At 38.4% G+C, this 18,145-nt stretch overlaps 1 protein-coding gene across 2 annotated transcripts in view; it reads left to right on the top strand.

Annotated features, from left to right (window-relative positions):
* The window catches only part of GPC6 (glypican 6), a 756,668-nt gene that overhangs the window by 678,717 nt on the left and 59,806 nt on the right, over positions 1–18,145 (top strand). For both annotated transcript variants that reach the window (XM_050334036.1, XM_050334037.1), the window contains exons 5-6: positions 6,483–6,613; positions 15,379–15,522. In XM_050334036.1, coding sequence (XP_050189993.1) covers positions 6,483–6,613; positions 15,379–15,522 — 275 coding nt within the window. The remainder of the gene's footprint in view (positions 1–6,482; positions 6,614–15,378; positions 15,523–18,145) is intronic.

Raw genomic sequence — 18,145 nt, forward strand, 5'->3', positions numbered from 1 at the left:
AGTAAGCTCAGAAGGGATGAGAGGGTGATTGGATCCCTGTCGGACTGCAGCTGTGGCAGTTCATTAGGGAAATGCATGCAGACCCATTTATTTATGCATTCACCTCTTAAACCAACTCCCTTGAACTATAGCCTGGACCTCATGACCATCCAGACGCTGTACCCCGACCTAACCCAAGTGTCAGGTCTTCCCTGCAGCTGGTCTCCTACTTACCAGATCATCCATCAGCTTTAAGTTTGCTAGCAGAACATATGCTCTCTTCCCCTAGTTTTCCCAAGTTTTTATCTCACCTCACCTGAATCCATCTCTTTCTTTGCCCTTGTTTTCTTCCATGTAAACAATCCCAGGTACCTTTTCCCCATTGCTTCCTGTTTTGTTCAGCTGCCTATGCTGATACCTTTTACCACCAGAAAAGTTTCACCCCACATACAGAAGTTTCTCGTGCTTTTCTCAAGCAAGCACTAGTCATTTCCCTGCATACCTTCACGGAGAAGCTTAACTGGATATTGATAACTGAATATCCACAAAAGGAATATTGAGTTCTCATTTGCACAAGTGCAAACATGAGTTTTAAGAAAAGTACCTTCTCCCACATTAAAAAAAAAAATAAAATAAAATAAATAGAATGTAGAAAATTATGTTATTTTATGTTATTATGCCAAAGCATATGTAGAGTTTAATAATAGTGACTGAGGAAATCTGTCAATTTAACCTCATCAGAAAAGAACCATACACTGTTCTCATATGAATAATAATTTGAAAAAGGAAGAATGGACCCTAAGAAAAACAGCAATTTTGGCATCACTGCCGTGCCTTACTCTGATTTCCCTACTCTCACTTCCTTTAAATGTGAGGTAGAGTTTTACTTCCCTCTTCTTGAATTTTCTTAGTAAATCAGAACATAGCAGTAAAAGTTTTGGCAGAGTATTACAGGGATGTATTTCCACTGTTACTGTATTTGTAAAAAGTCAATATGTACCCATATTTCACTTTTCAATTTTTAGTTTTTAATTTGTTTCATTAGTTTACCATCTAATGCTTCAAAGATTTTATGACCACTATATATTCTATATTTAGTGCCATGACGGAAAACTGAGTTTTGCCTATGTGACCCAGTAAACACAATCCAAACTCGTGCCTTCCCTTGCCCTTGGTCAGAAGGTTGGGAAGCTACCAAATGATCCTTGCCTTGCAGCCCGTCATATCAATAGTTATAACCTTTTCCAAAACAGTCATTGCCACTCTCAAGGTCATAGTCAATTGCAACAAGTTGTTCAGGCAGTTTACAACTGATTAATCTGCAATCCATGGATTAAATCCTTCTAAGCTTTCCAAATAAAAATTTATCCTAACATTCTTTCACCAGCAAGTATGTGAACAAGCGCTTCACAATTCTTCTTAAGAAAATGTAAGACCACATATAGAGAGACTAGAAAAAAATTAGAAAACTCCTAATCAGAAATGTAAGATAAGATCTTCCTCCTTTTTTTTCCCCCAAACAAAATATACCTTAAAATTTTGTGAAGGAAATGCAATTTAGTGTTTTACCATTCCTTGTCTCTCTGACAAAACAACATTTGTAGAGACTTCATCCACAGATCTTTTTCTGGACATCCCTGAGGAAAGCCAAGCCACTGCTAGAACCTCACTGATAATTTTGAAGTAGAAGAGCAACAGTGTGCATGAAAGCGAAACCTGATGTCACATCCAAACTAAAAGAGACCCAAAAAATATCTTTCCTTATCAGACTCCTAAGTCTTCTCTATCAGGTCCTCCTTGCATTTTCTTGATGACAGAAAGGTAACAAGAAAGAGGAGGCCATGATTATGCTTACAAGAACTTTGTATTTAAGTCTAGTTTTGGGGTTTTTTTCACTTGTCAGATTCCTCATAAACCAGTGTCCCTTCTGCAGGACCTCTTTCTTATATACTGCTTAAAATCAAATAATGTCCTTCTAAAAGCCAAATACCTATGGTATTTCTTGATGTGGACAAGGGAATGCAGAACAGTTTAAGAGAGCTGCTGTGCTCAGCCAGCAGAGACATTCTGGGGTCTCTGAGACTACAACCTAGGACTCCAGTAGACAGGGGTGTTTTACTGCATCAGGAAGGTCCCCTCTCCTGTTTTGAGCAACATGCATCTAGGAGAGGTCAAGAGCAGTGGCACTCACGGTGAATCTGGTGTGCCCTATGCTCTGTACTTTCTCAGGACTGTTTTGGAAGTCTGTGTCCTCAAGTGAGCAATTAGTCATGTTTATTCTTTCCAAGTCCCTAAAAAACCCAAAATGAAAGAATTACTTACCTAAACTGAGTTCCTGATCCACTCACCCTAGCTGGCAACTAGATGCCAGCTTTTTGCCAAGTGCTATGGTATATATGAAGGGGGAAGAGATGTCACGGTAAAATAGATTTTAAAAAATTCAAAAGAGGTAAAATAAAAAACGTGTAATAAAACAATACAGTCGAAGTATATTAACAAGATAAAAAATGCCAGGTAGTCAATTAACCAGTTTTCAAATTTTTATGTCACAAACAGTATCTAAGCTCCTAATATCTTCTGTTTGAGCTGATTGAGAAATTCTTAAATACACACAGAGTCACAAGGAACTAAGCTCAGCTTTCTTCCAGTTCAAGAGTCTGTTCTTGTAAATTAAGATTTCAAGGCTGAGGCATATAGATTTTCTTAACTTCATTTGAAATCTTTTCAACTTCTCATGTAATAATATTCACAACATTTTAAGGAGAAAAAAAAAAGGACTTGAGACAACAGTATTGTGTTTGTTGGTACATGATGATAGATTTGAAGAGCTACTTTCTGGTAAGGACCATTACAACATTTTGACTGTTTTGTCATAAACTGAGATCATTACATTTCTTATGATTTTCACTGTATTCAGCCTAACAACTTCCATTTCACTCAATTGCACAGAAAAGCTGGTGTATATATATTGTATGTGTTCATATAGAACAGTACAGGTGAATAATAAGGTTTAGCACTGAAGTGAGGGTTAGATTTGGCAAACAAGAGGATTCAACCTAATGAACTGAGGAAATATTTTCCAAGGGAGCAATTCACCTTAAACACTGTGGGGTGTTTCTTTCTAAAAATCAATATTAAGGATGAAAAATTCAGTCTTAATTTAAATCTGAGGGCTAACTCAAAAAATTAGTAGACTGAAGCTAATTAAATACAGTAGCGATTATGTTCCCAAGTGGCCTGCACAGTTGCAATAATAAGACTATATTAAGTTCTTCCAGACTTCTCTTGGTCTAGGACTGTCAGGTATCATCTGGATATGTTTGACTTAAGGTTATGAACAACGTGATAGTTAGAGAAAAGATAGAAGGAAGAGCTCAGTCAGACAGAAACTAAGAAAATCATTTTGGCATTCGTAGAAGTGCCACTTAGTCATCTTGTTTTGCTCAACTGAGCTTGTAGTACTCCTACCAGAAGGAAACAGGAGTAACCCAGCAGCCCAGTCATGGGCTAAATCAGCTAAATCAGCCATGGCCCCACACAGCTGCTGAAACTGATGACAAAATGAGTCCTCAAACAACATTAGTTTTCTATTTGTGTAAGAATTCATCTGAACTGTGCAATTGCCTAAGACTTCTAGTCTGAGCTGATACCTAAAATGAGCCTTAACTGGAAGCACAACTTGTGTCAGCCTCAGAAATAATGTTTCAGGAAGAACCAGTTTTACTTCAGCGCTTCAAGCATCTCTCGTCATAGCATTTAATCCATTTCTCACACTCTTCCTCTTCACATATGCCCCTCTATAGGCCTCTAGTTTAGCATTAGTCCTGTCCCACTAACCCCAAAATAAAAGTACAAACTGCTGATATAAAGATGTACCTGTCATCAGTAAAGCTGTCAATATTTCAAATGATATAGTCCCTTAACCAGTGGTCCCTTAGCCATATCCTTATAGATAAAACTAAGTAAAAGATCACAAGGCTCTAATGGCAAGTGCTACTGTTGGTTCACAGCCTCACTGCTTCAGGCTAGCTTATCCACAGATTTGGGTTGAGAATAGTTGCCTGGAGTGGTTCTGATTCATTCCAAATCAGAGAAGGAGACAGCAGTTAATGAATATGGATTTACTTGCTCTCTTCTTTTCTCTTCTTTTCTCTTCTTTTCTTCATTTTCTCTTCTTTTCTTCATTTCCTTTCTTTTCCTTTCTACACAGCAATAGCATCAAGCTATAGCTCATATGATTAAAATATAATACTGGACTCTAACCTTAACTCAAACTCAAGTCCTTGAACTCACCATCAGACCTATACCATACTATATCAAAGAAAGAAGCCCAACATAAGAAAAACCTCACCTTTAGCAGCCAGGGATTGCCCACATTCCTCAGCCTCTGCCCAGTTCCAGTACAAAGACATATACATATATATACACATATATATATAAAGACTAGGTTTAAGGTTCAGAAAATACAAGCTGGTGAACTAAAGGATGTCTTTCTAAATATACAAACTGTCTAAGCCAGGAAGAGATTTTTAGTTTGCATCTCCTAGAGCTGTTAATTTTGAAGCTGAAGGCACTTTGCTTGAGGAAAGACTGTTCCTACAATCAAAGCTGTGGTTCTTGTGCAATTAAAGATGATGCACTTTTATGCCACATATCTGAGATTGCACTTCAAGATTTAATTCAGAACTAGTGTCCCATGCCATCATAAGAAACAACAAGTGGACTCAAGCCACTACCCACTCTCATGAGATGTCTCCACCAACTACCTATTTAATGAACGCTGTTTCAACACAGTCCCTGATCCAAAACATGTACTAGAGCTTAACACTGGACTTGTCCAGCCTACTAGTTCCCACACTAGACTTGTACAAAGAGGCACCTGTCCTTAAGCTGTAGATTACTCCTACAAACCAAACCAAAAGAAAAAGCCCCAAACCCCACCTTTTCACTGTTTTATGCATTTACCCTAATCTTTACTATAATCCTGAATTTAATGATCAAAATCCAGCCATCAAGACCCATGCCCTAACAATGGCTAGTACTGATTGTGGCATCTAGGGTCACATTGCTCACTAAGTGCTAAAGCATAAATGTTTTATACAAGTCACTCAGTGTGTGAGGAAGAAAATGCTTTATAGCAGTCCACACTTAGATATTATCTTTGCATGTGGAAAAATGGCTTATTGCAGGAATTTGTAAGTATATGTGTGTGCATGCATATATGCATGTGTCTCTGTGTGTATGAAAACTGTTTCCTCTATCAGAGATAGTTCCTGTTTTCACCATTTCCCACTGGGAAAAATTTTAAAACAGTGTGCAGGCAAAATAATATCTCTGTTTGAAACCAATTTCCTATCATCTCACCACTTCTCACAGTTAGGAACAAGTGCTATATGTCCCCCACCAAATTACTGGCATTATACTCTTTTCAGCCTGGAAGTACTGTGAAATATTACATGTAAAGTTGCAGAAGTGCTTAGGTACTACATGCCAAGGAACTCAAATTTCAGTGGGATTTTTAGGCATGCACTGACAGCACAGAACAACATATTGTTGCCCTCAGATCAGGCTATGCACAGGAGTGCATGTCTCAACTGCTTGGCTGAGACACCAGCCACCTCTTCCCATACCTCCATGCACATGTGCTTCTGTGGGGAGGGGAAAGATGCCCATGCATGCTGGAACGAAGTTCTGTGACTTTCAGCCAAGTGTGGAGCTAATAAACACTGCTATTGGGTCTACAGGGTGTTCCATGCTTTCTCCACAAAGAAAGATTTTTGTTATCATAAAGTTCCAAGTGGCGTCTGCTTAAAGCTAATTGGATGCTGAAAACTTTTAAATTATTTTGGAGAGGGGCTCTAATATAAATTAAACAAACTTTTTTCTTAATTCAAAACATACAAAGAATACGTTTCTCCATGCAGCTTACAATCACGTTTTGAAAATGTGGCAGGGCAAACATGGTTTATACCTATAAGCTATGGCAGAAATCCAATATTCATTTACTGTTCATATTGCAAGAAAATGAGATCATTAAGGTCAGAAAGAACAGCTGCTTTAATTATAACACCCTGATATATCATATCAAAGTTTTCATCATCTCACACAAACTCTAAGAACATACTCCAGGGATTCATTTCTATCATCCTGTTTTTTCTTGGGAAGGAGATTACATAAGTACACTCTCCAGAGCACTGGTTGCTTCAAGTTGTGTGAGGCTGCGTAAAAGAATTTTACCCCAAGCTTGATAATGCTATGGCAGCTAAAATTAATCTAACTTTTACAGTCTTTATTCCCTCTTTTTGTGGTGGCAGCAGTAGAAGAAGATATTTTTGACAGCTGGGAAGCTGCCCTGCAGGCTTCACGGTCTTACTGCCACATGTCCCCACAGGCTCCTGCTCAGGAGTGCTCGGTATCCACACCTACAGCTGGCAACACTGGTCTGCCTGAGGCACCCAAAGGTATCCCTTCTTTAAGGGAATGGCTGCTTTGTGTTTTAACAGATGCTATGCTTCTGGTAGCGGAGAGATTAGAGGGACCATTCAACATTGAATCAGTCATGGATCCTATTGATGTCAAGATTTCTGAAGCCATCATGAACATGCAAGAGAACAGCATGCAGGTGTCAGCAAAGGTACTGTGTGAGTTGTGCCTTCTCTGTTGTTGAATGCCACAAACGGGGGAGGGGGGAAACACCTCCACCAGTTTTTCTTCTAGACTATTAAGAAAGATTGTCCAGATCATCAGAAATTGTTTTTCCTTGTTCAACAGTTTACCAGACTGCCTTTGAATTCTTCATCTAGTTAAACAAGCTGCGAACTTTTCAAAAAGAAGTGGAAGGGAGAAAGGTACCATTTATTAAACTTCAAATTAATAGCTGTAAGAGATTTAAGGAAAATAGATAGTGCTGAATTCTGTAAGTAGTAATTCTGTAAGCAATAGCCTGCAGAGTACACCTGGTAACTTCCACTAGTGTCTCATCTGTGATTCTCCATATTAACTTCCAAACACATTTTGATCTATCTAGGTCAGACTGAAGCGCAATATGTTTGAGGTGAATACACAAAATGTTCTGTTTAACCTCCTTTAATAGCCACTCGGGGGAAATATTACGTTGGACAGTCTCTGATTACCAGATCTCAGTTTGATAGAGTTTTGTCTGGATTCTGACACAAAGATAAACAGAGCTAATGATACCAGCTTCCTCCCTTCCATTTTTAATGTGTGTGTGTATACACAGATCACGACCAACTCTGAACCCCCTGTTAATAAGATCTTTCCAATTCAGTAGCAGGTACTGTTGAACCAATAGTCAAAAATTAATGGCTCTTCCTTAATATTCATCAGTGCACTGTTGCTGAAATTTTAAAATCAAGAGTTTGCCACGTTCTCTGCATTAGGAGTTTCTATCTTGCGTTTAACTCCCAGTAGTCAGTTGGGTGCTGGCCAGACTGCCATCTGAGTCAGTGAATTTCCATTGCATGGAAGGAAGCTGCTGTAGCTGGGAAAAATGTGGGGACGAAAGACAGGAGGCTGAGGTTAATATTCTTCCTGCCAACCCAAATTACATGCTTTTTATGGCCCCAGTGCTACAGGTTTCTAAGGGTTTCTTTCAAGATGCTTTTTACTTTCAACCTACATGATGTTTCTTGGATTTTAAAAGCAGACTACATCCTGCATGATGAGACTTTGTTCTGGCAGCAGTGATCAAGTGATCCCAAATATTTTGGGAATTAAAGGCTAGCTTCAGCAAACTCAGCCCTTACCTAACAAAAAAATATTTTCACTGAAAACTCACCCAAGGCCCAAGTGTATATAATTTTCCTTTTAACCTGTTTGGTTTTCACAGTTTTTCCATTAGTTGGGAAGCTGCATCTCCTGCCAGAGTCCAATGACATTTTGGCATGAGCTCATCTCACTACTCATTTATAGCAGAGAAGATTGTTTCTCCTGCCCCTCACAGATATTTGCTGTAGAGATTGATTGCAATGCCATTTGTAATGCAAAAGCTTTTCCTCTAAGAGAAACCTTAGCCAATATTTTTTTAAATATTGCAGAACAGAAATTATATCAGTAAAATTTATTTTATTATATTTTCATAGATAACAGAGCTGTCTACCCTTGAGGGACCTTTGTGTATTTCTGTGTAGACCATTATTCTCCTGAAATATGATTTCCTTGATCTCCTTGGTTATATCAATCTTTATTCAGGTCACATGAAAATGCTTTTTTCTTTAAAAAATGTATAAGAAGGCAAAGGCTTTGGTCTTAGTGCTATGCTCTTCTTTGCCATGTCAGATCTGTAGAGATGATAAACGAGCAGACTTCGAATCAGTCCTCTGTTGTCTAATTTTTTCCCCCTATACATACTGACCACTTAGAGCTTCAGTGAAAATGACAGATACCTTGCCAGATGTAATGGGGTGCATGGAATGCAATTGCAGACCTAATGTGGGAGAAAAGCCATGCTTGTCAATTATTCTGAGATGCTGCTCAGAAAGCTTCAGGCAGAGTGTTGAAATCATGTTATTTTCACTTTCTTCAAACAATTTTGTATCTTGTATTTGAGTGTACCTACTGAAAAATGTGGTGACTAGGAATCACAGCTATTTTTCCACAAGTCAGTCAGTGCCTTTTTGCAGTGGGAAAATGGCAATGCACTAATAATGTTATGACTGCAACACCCCACACACATAGATTATTTTTCACCACTGACATGCAGCCTTTTCTGCCTGAAAATCTGGTTGATGTCTGAGAGAAGGCTCTATGCTGTATACGGTATAATTTTACATCGTGTTGTATAATGTTGTTTCTCTTTTAAAAAGAGTAGAAAAAATGAAAACAAAAAGTTTCTTCTCAAGGAGTTCTCACCATTTCATCCTCTTTGTGGGCTAAAGACCCAGAATTCATTTAATCAAATCCACATGCTCCTGTTTCAAATATTTATATGAAATTACCCTGTTCCAAAAGTCATTAACATTAACTTGCACTATCAATTTTTCTTTGTATCACAAAATTATATTTTGTATTATACCAACTGCAATTATATACTGAAGTTTATTTGAGAAAAATAGATTTTTGATATAATACAGTGACTGTCCATTACTGTCCGTATGGAGGCACAATTAAGTGAGCAACAATGTACACTTTCTAGCATAATAAGTGTATACAAATAAGTAACAATGCATGCTCTCATGTGAATGAAGTCTTCAATTTTAAACATCAGCAGAAAAATACAGCATGAACTTTCTAAGTCTCCATTTTTATGGTTTGGCCCTTCATTCTTCTGTACTTGATATAGTACAGAAGGCCTTATCCAGTATCTTTTCCTTATAAATATGCACCTTCTATTCAGCACTATTTTTCTGAGAAATAGTCTTCATGGTTACAGTTATATTAATAAATAAAAGGGGTAAAAGGACCATGCTTGATCTTGGGGCCAAAGTGTCACAGCCTGATTCATTTATGTACTGCTGAGAGCTACCTTCTCTGGAACTGTTTCATTCTGCCAAGAGCAAGTTGGAGCAGTCCAAGAAATAGCCAACAAGTTAACAATTAATCAGTGCAGACAGTCAAGGCTTATGGCTTGAGTTCACTCCTTGTCTCTCATTTCCTTAGAAGACAAAACCCCTCTGTCTTCCACTCTTGATGGGTGCACAGAAAGAGAATTATAGAGACAGAATTATAGAGATGCCACATGTACCAACCAAGGACATACAGACTTATCCACATCCCAGTATCTGTCACTGCATAAAATGGAGCATCTCTGTTCCTAGGCCGTTAACTTTTCTTATTTCTGTGATGATCATGGTTGCTTCTTCTAGCACAGTTCACATTAACCAGGTACTAGTATTATGTTAAGATCCAATTCACTCTGAAGCTGCAATCTTTCTGTTTTCTTAATATTTGTCTGCAGTTTATATTCAGCACTGGCAGTCTAGAAAGTCTGACCCCAAGTCTCTAAGCTTCATGGCTGCTCACCTTGCACATCTGTCATGTCCCTGAATGACAACCACACAAGGTCCTTATTTTGCCTCAGGGAAAGTCCCATTCCTGACAGCTGTGATAACTGGAGATACTTGTCAAAAAAGGATCAATGGTCTAGAAAGTCAGACCTTAAGGCCCATGGCCTTTCTGCAAGAGAAATCTATGTGCTCTAAATCAGACTGAAGTTTCCCTTCTCCGTAAAAAGACAAGGACTGAAGATAATCAAAAGCAGTTTCCATAGATTCATCATCTAACACCTGCAGCCATTCCTAGAGAGCACCTTCTGCAAACCAAACCACACAGAGTGCAAAACAATTAGCCTGGGCTGCCTGAGATGCCTCCCAAGACATCGGTACATTTTAGTAGGCTGTGTGATCTGGGTCTACCCAGACTACAGTGGTGTTCCCTGAAGGTTGCCTGTGGCAGAAGTCAGGGTGGAATAGATTTACCTTGGATATCTTCTTATAATATCTGAGACAGGTTATCTTCTTTATTGAAATCTTTTTGTTATTTGCTAGTGACACCCTTTTGGTATTTGAACAATATAGGAACAAACTCAGCACTTAGCAACATGATGATTATTTCTCAGGCAAAATTTTTACATTTTATATATTGTTTCCCACAGCTCAGCTCATATCCAAGACTTGGTCATAGCACACATTTACCACATTCTTATCCTCATTCTCCCTGAGGAAATTCAGCTAGTCGTATTCAGAGACTCATAAATGCTCATTTCAATCTTGGCCAAAACATGTATGTTTTGATGACCTTCACATTTTTCCTGTTAGGCTGTCAGTATCATTGTCTTTCATTCCTGCTTCAAGTCAAAAAGTAAATGCTACAACTGCTCCATTTTAACAACATGAATGTTTACTAGTTGCCATCTGCAGATATTGGTCATTCACAAGCAGTGGAGGAAAACTCAAAAAACAGCAGAAAAGATGTGATAACATCCTTTTTTTTTTTCTTTCAAAATGGAGAAAATTCCTGCTCTCTTTGCGTCAGCATAATCGTGTCTTCATGGCTACTCAAAACACAACATACTGTACTATTTTCTGCATTTAAAACAGTTTGGTTCTATACAGGTATGTTTGACTGCAATAAGAGTCATTTCACTGCCATGACAATATTTTTCCACTTTCATAAAGTCTATCTCACAACTGAGTTTCCCTTAGTAAGTCTTAAATCTGCTTTTATCTGAGCTGATGGATGTGCCATTTTAACCTATAGATATATGTTCCTTTTCAGCAATTACTTCAGCTAAATGGATGAATGAGTTCCATGACATAGCAGACTACCTATGCATTATTTATAGGGAGGAAATCTTCACAGAACTACATCCAAGGTTCTTCTTAAAATAGTCCACAAGTTTCGTATTAAGAAAACCTCTTCATTTATCTGTGTTCTTTCCAGAGCTCTGTGTAGGAAAAATATAATGGCATTTCAAGTAAAAAAATCAATGCTATTCTATCAGAAGATGAGTCAGAGCAGAGTCTTATACTGGAAACACTGAACATTAGCACATGGCTAAGTAACAGTATGTCTCAAGGCTTCATAGAGAACAAACCATATCCTCCACAAAAGTTAAAAAATTCAAGTTCTCCTGGAAAAGGGACTCTTTTTTTTTTTTACAGCATCTACATCCTAGTCCTGAAATAGATACTTCCATTTAGTCAGCTCAGTAGATGTTATTCTTCACTGACTCTGTTGACTTGCTCTCACTGCTTGGTTCATACCCCTGACCTAGAGATCTGGTCCATTTGAGCTTTAACTGCAGTTCAGTGGGGAATGGTTTTGTGTTAAGACAAACTACTATAGATGCTAATAAGAAAGAATCTCAAGGAAGTTTTGATCTCCACTGTCTAAAATTGAAGCTTAGATGTATAACTTAATAACACATATATGTCCACACATAAATTTAGGGTTCTTAATTTCAAATGGAATCCATTCCCTATACTCAGATGAAATAGACCTCACCAATTATATATAAACCGCAATTTTTTAAAGAGAGTGGAATTATGCTACCAATTCACAGCATATGTAATCAAACACATAAATATTTTTCCTGAAATTGCTAAGTATCTCTGAATAGCATTGTGAAGGAAGTGTTTCATGTGCTTCTTCTTAGGAAACATTTGTTAATGTCCATCATCAGCTTTACAGTTTCTGTTCTGTCAGTTAATACCAGGATGCAAATTAAAAATGTCTCTTGCACTCAAAATTTAGTTACCGAATATTGTATTCTTACTGCATTTCTGCCAGTTCATTTAAAAAGTAAGTTATTTCTTCTTCTGTGATGTAAAAATTACTATCTAGTTTGCATTGCTGTTATTGTCTGACTGTATGTAACATTGTTCATATGAATCCACTTGCTACAACTATTTGTGCGAAGCTAAATGCCACAAAGTCTATTTTGGGATTTTTTCGGTATGTAATAAGAAAGGTGAAATATAAAGTATGCAGACTTACAGTTGCACCACATGGTCATACAAGTAGCTGAACAGTCACACACTGAGACACTTAAGAAGTGCCCTCACTTTCCCCCGAGAATCTAGTTGCATGTTTTGGATAATAGTCCCTTGTCTTTGTAAGGAAATTCCTAATTGCTTAGTTGAATAAATGGGATTTCATAGATATCTAAATAAACAATTATGTTTTCAGCATATCACTTATCTTGAGTCAGAAGAAATGTAAGTAAACTTTTGTAAGTGTAATTCATGCCCTCAACATCTATCTCTAGCCCTTTAAATTGTACAGTATCCCACACAATCATGTCTAAATTCTGAATCCTGTAATCCTATAATCTTCATTGAATTTTCTTCACAGAGGAAAAATAAAGTTCTTTCCTTTCTTTGTTGATTAAATTAATGTATTGTCCAATAGTCTTCATGACTAGGGAAGCTAGAAAATTTTAAAACAGATATTTGCAAACCAGACCAAACAGTATTCCACTCATAAATTAAAAATCCCAATGGCCACACAACAGCTGACTTGCTGGACTTCAAGCAAAAGCAGACCTGATGATTTGGCATATATTTAGTATGAATCAGCTTTTTTCAGCAAATTTTGGATCATTTGGGGCCTTTAAATTAACGTCAGGAAACCTAACTGAAAGCCAATTGTAATTTCTCCCAAAAGAAACAAAAGTCACACCATCCATGGCTACTTCAGGCCAGAACCACTCAAGGCAGAAAACCTAAAAGTCGAAAAGTGAAACATGAGTCTTTTTAATCATGCTCACAACATCACTTGTGAGCTTGTTGTCTTATTTGCCACTAAAGAGGGTTGACCATGGCTGGATGCCAGGCAGCCATCAAAGCCTCTCTATTACTCCCCTCTGCATCTGGAAAGGGGAGAGAAAATATAACGAAAGGTTCATGGGTTGAGATAAGGACAGGGAGAGATCACTCACCAATTACTGTCATGGGCAGAACAGACTCAGCTTAGGGATATTAATTGAATTTGTTACTAACAAAATCAGAGCAGGATAATGAGAAGTAAAACAAATCTTAAAAACACCTTCCCCCACTCCTCCCTTCTTCCCAACTCTACCTGCTCCACCCCCAGTGGCTCAGGGCAATGGGGAATGGGGATTACAATCAGTTCATCGTGCGTTGTTCCTGCCACTGCTGCAGGAGAAGAGTCCTTCCACTGCTCTAGCATGGGATCCCTCCTACGGGAGACAGTCCTCCCTGAACTTCTCCGGTGTGAGTTCATCCCACAGTCAGCAGTTCTCCACAAACTGCTCCAGCGTGGGTCACTCTTCCATGGGGTGCAGTCCTTCAGGCACAGGCTGCTCCAGAGTGAGTCCCCTACAGTGCCACAAGGCCTTCAAGGAAACCTGCTCCAGTGAGGGCTCCTCTCTCTACAGGTCCACAGGTCCCTGCCAGGACCCTGCTCCAGCACAGGCTTGCTCCTGGGTCACAGCCCTTTCTTGGGCATCCACCTACTCCTGCATGGGACTGACTCTACGATGGGTTGCAGGTGGATCTCTGCACCCCCATTTTCCTCCCTGGGCTGCAGGGGCACAGCTGCCTCACCATGGTCTGCACCACGGGCTGCAGGGCCTCAGCTCTGGTACCTGGAGCACCTCCTGCCCCTCCTTCTGCACTGACCTAGGTGTCTGCATACTTGTTACTCTCACATATTCTCACTCCGCTCTTCTCTGGCAGCAATTACATCCACCCAATAACTTTTTTTTTTCCTTCTTAAATATGTTATCACAGAGGTGATTCTATCACTCATGATTGGCTCAGCCTTGGACAGTGGCAGGCTCATCCTGGAGCTGCATGGCATTGTCCCTGCCAGATATGGGGGAAGCTTCTGGCAGCTTCTCAGAGAAGACACACCGTACCTCCCCCACTACCAGAACGTGGCTACTCAAAACGAACTCAGCTGCACAAAAACGGAGTCATTTGGTCCTACAACCAAAACACAGCATCTGCATAGTTTTCACCTCCACAAAGCTCATTCAGACAGTCTGTGTCTGGCATTAGGGTTTTGTAAAATATATCTTACAAGAAATTCTGACATTTAATTTTTTCTCTTCTGAATGAAGGCAAAATGCTGCAACAGGCAAAATACAATGGTCACAAAAAATAAAGATGATTCTAGAACTGAAAAGGTCAGTATGAAGGCATACACTAGAATTCTACTTCCTAAGAGCACTTGAAAATTTTAGCTCTGTGGGTATTCTACCTCTTTTCTGATGTGTAGCTTGAGTCCCAATGCCTTTGGGAAATATATTTGATATCCAGTAGTCAAAAGTGTCCTCTGTATCCTTTAGTACCCATCAGATACAAAATACAGAAACTTTTTTCCAAATGAAAGTATATAAAAAATTTCATAACCCTGAACTGATTATTCTTCATATCTAGAAAACAAACACACTAGCAGAAAATAATTACCACTATTGTCCACTCAGTGCGCCTCAGCCCTCTTCCGGGGAGAGATTGGTAGGGAATAAGGGAGCTATCCAGTTTTAAGACTATTCCATCACTGACCTTTTCTCTAAGACTACAAATAAGATTACAAGGTAGGAAGAGCTATAGGGATTATGACTGACCTCTGATTCTGGGTAAATACCACATTTTAACAAAAGTGAAAACAGTTATCAACTAAGTCCTGCCACAAAGAACATCCTTTTGCTCATTTCTTTTCCTGGAAAGACAGCAATTAAGATATTGTCCTAAATTAAGGGGATTTTAAGGTCCCTATGTGTTTTTAATACCTTCACCAAGTAATTAATAATGCTTAATTATTTAAACGGAGTTTTAAAGCAGGCTAAGCACACTATTATAAAACTGTCAATCAAATCTGGTTTAAAATATACACAAGAAAGAATAAAGAGGCTACAAAATATCAGCTTTCTTTTTTTTACAATTTTCATATAACCAGCAATGTCTCCTTCAGATTTTCCAAGGATGTGGCCAACCTAAACCAGCACCTGGTCTGAGATCTTCCCGTTCTGTCCCTGAAAACTTCAACACCCGCTTTAGACCATATAACCCAGAGGAGAGACCTACAACTGCTGCTGGCACAAGTTTGGACAGGCTGGTAAGACAAAATATATTCCATTTTCATATTAGTAGAAAAGGCTTAATAATATACTAGAAAGTTGCAATCTCCTAGTTTAATAATTTCATAATCACTGTTCTTTCTTTACCAGCTGTTCCAGCATTCAGTAAATCTTTTTTTCTCCATTGGAAATGGTATAGAATTGCATTGTAGGAGAATAATATGACTCTGGTTTTATGTATTAGAAATGTCAGAAGAAGAAAAGCTCTTTTCTGGAGGCCAAAAAACAGATAAGCCATGGCAGGTACTTTGCAGTATAAATTCTCTTTTAAAAATGATCTACAGCAATATTTTAAATTTTTTATTTTAGATTAAAAACAAGTTCTTATGTAATGAGGCCATTTTTATCACTTTGTTCTTGAACTAATACACTTGCAAAGGCACATTAGTTTCACTTTTTTATTTAATTATAAAATTAACACTGCTTTTATTTCCATCCATCTCAACTAAATTGACTTTGATCAGCTAAAACTGCAGTGATCTTGCTTTACTTATTCAATCATTTTGAAAAAAATATACTTTAATATAAGATTATTTTCTTTACTACCAGTCATTGGGTGCACATTTAAGACTTCAATGTTCCTGCTATTTACACATCTATAGATTGATAGAAGGCTAATTACTATAACTGTTAATACCATGACAGGACTCTTCTCTAGGTGAAACCAGTGAGCAAAATCAAAGAGTTTTAAAGCTTCTGAATTAAAACACACTATACTGCATGTCCTCAGCTTATGCTGCACACATGCAAAGCACTGGTCCCTTCAGCTGAAGAGAGGAGCACTCAGGGCTGTAGCTAGAATAAGGGGAAAGGAGCACTCATGTGGAAACAGGTATGGGTATATGGTCAGCTGTACTCCTGGTGGCTGCCAGGCAGCTGCTGACTGCACTAGGGCACCAAAATTTCTTCCTGTGGGTCTGATCGTGAGCCTAAAATGTCTAAAGGTTTCTCCAATATGCAACCTAAATCATTGAGCAGGAACCCAAACATACTAATTCAGATGAGGATCTGGGTATCTTCTGGACACCACCATTCATCAAATTCATTTGATGATCACAGTAGTCTTTCACAGTGCCAAGTCTTTCCCACCACTTCTATCTATGCTGTATTCTGTCTGCTCTATTCTGTCAATCTTTATGGCAATTCAACAGGAAAGTAACATGGCATTTCTAGTCAAGGCATGCGATTACCAGGCAGCAAAAAGCAGCATTTGTTAGTTCTCTGCTCTTCTGGAAAGAGTATATCCTAAATGGTGAAGCTGGGTTATAAATTGTGAAGCTAGAATAGGTTATCCTAAATGGTGAAGCAGAAAAGATGCTTACCTCCATTGCAAACTTAAATCTTTCTACCACAGCACGTTCATAGCCCAGTATAAAATCTCGGGCTAAAAATCTGACTGGCAATTCTCAATACATATTTGATGGACTCTCAATTTCATACTTTCACTTTATATTCAGAGAACCCTCAGAGTCCTTCTGTATTGCTCATAGCAGAATCCTGGGTCTTAATCTAGAATTGGCCAAGGTGAAGTGAAAGGTCACCAAAGCCTTTAGGTTTTCAGTCATGCTTTGTCAAAGCTAGAGGTTGCAAACAGCTGAAATGGGACAAAGAGTATATAAAAGAAGGCTGACGGCACAGTTCAGTTTGTATTATAATGATGATGTAAGAACAGTTCTAGCATTTTTACAATGAAAGAGGCAGGCTTAAGCGACACTAGACAATGACACAAGAATACTTCTAAACACATTAATATTCTTTTTAAACTACAAGTTTCCAAAATACTGAGTAGCATTCTGAATAAAGCAGCCAGCCTTTAAAGGCTGTAGCTAATGAAAGATAATTCAGTGAAAAGTAATTGTCAATGCAAATAAACTTTATAACTCCTGATAATTTCTAGGCTTTGAAAAGGGAGCTTATCTCCATATGATTTAATTTGTTTTGTTCATGCATTATTTCAGAAAAAAAACCAAAGAGTTTAGTGTTGCTGCTGTTGTTTTTTAATATGTTCAAACAAATTTCCTCTTTGCTGTTTTCGCTGATAGTATTTAAAATAATAACTATTTATGGTCTGTTAGTGGTGAGTGTTGGTATCAAATACATCTTCAAATGGCAGTGATGAATGTGTTGTCTCCTTCTGGGCTGAGACCAACAATCCCTCAATTCAGAGATGGCCACTGACCTCATCTGGGGCTGGGGAAGGTTTTTTGTGTGGATTAAAGCAGAAGACCTTTTTTCAGAGCTGTAACCCCTTAGCAGCACTTGGGAAAGGTCACTGCCTGCATCTCACACTTTCTTGGGTAATTTTATCCAGAAGCGTATAAATGCTACACTCCTGCCTCAAAGAAACACCATTTAACTGGTCTACATCAGAACCTTAGCATTTCATGTGCTGAATCATTCCCTGAATGACATAGCTATCTTCATTAACTATAGCCAGAGCTCAGAGGACCAGCTTCATTTAGGTCCTCCTAACCCTTGCATTGCTAACAGGACATAAGGAGAACCCCACTCACAGCAGTTTTCCTGTCTACACACTGGTCATTTTCTATTGCTTACTTAATATAAATGTACTGCAGTATTGGTATTTTGATGGTAGTGTCA

This window comes from Myiozetetes cayanensis, unplaced genomic scaffold (genome assembly GCF_022539395.1).
Source record: "Myiozetetes cayanensis isolate MyiCay16 unplaced genomic scaffold, myiCay2020 scf5-8, whole genome shotgun sequence".
Classification (NCBI taxonomy): domain Eukaryota; kingdom Metazoa; phylum Chordata; class Aves; order Passeriformes; family Tyrannidae; genus Myiozetetes; species Myiozetetes cayanensis.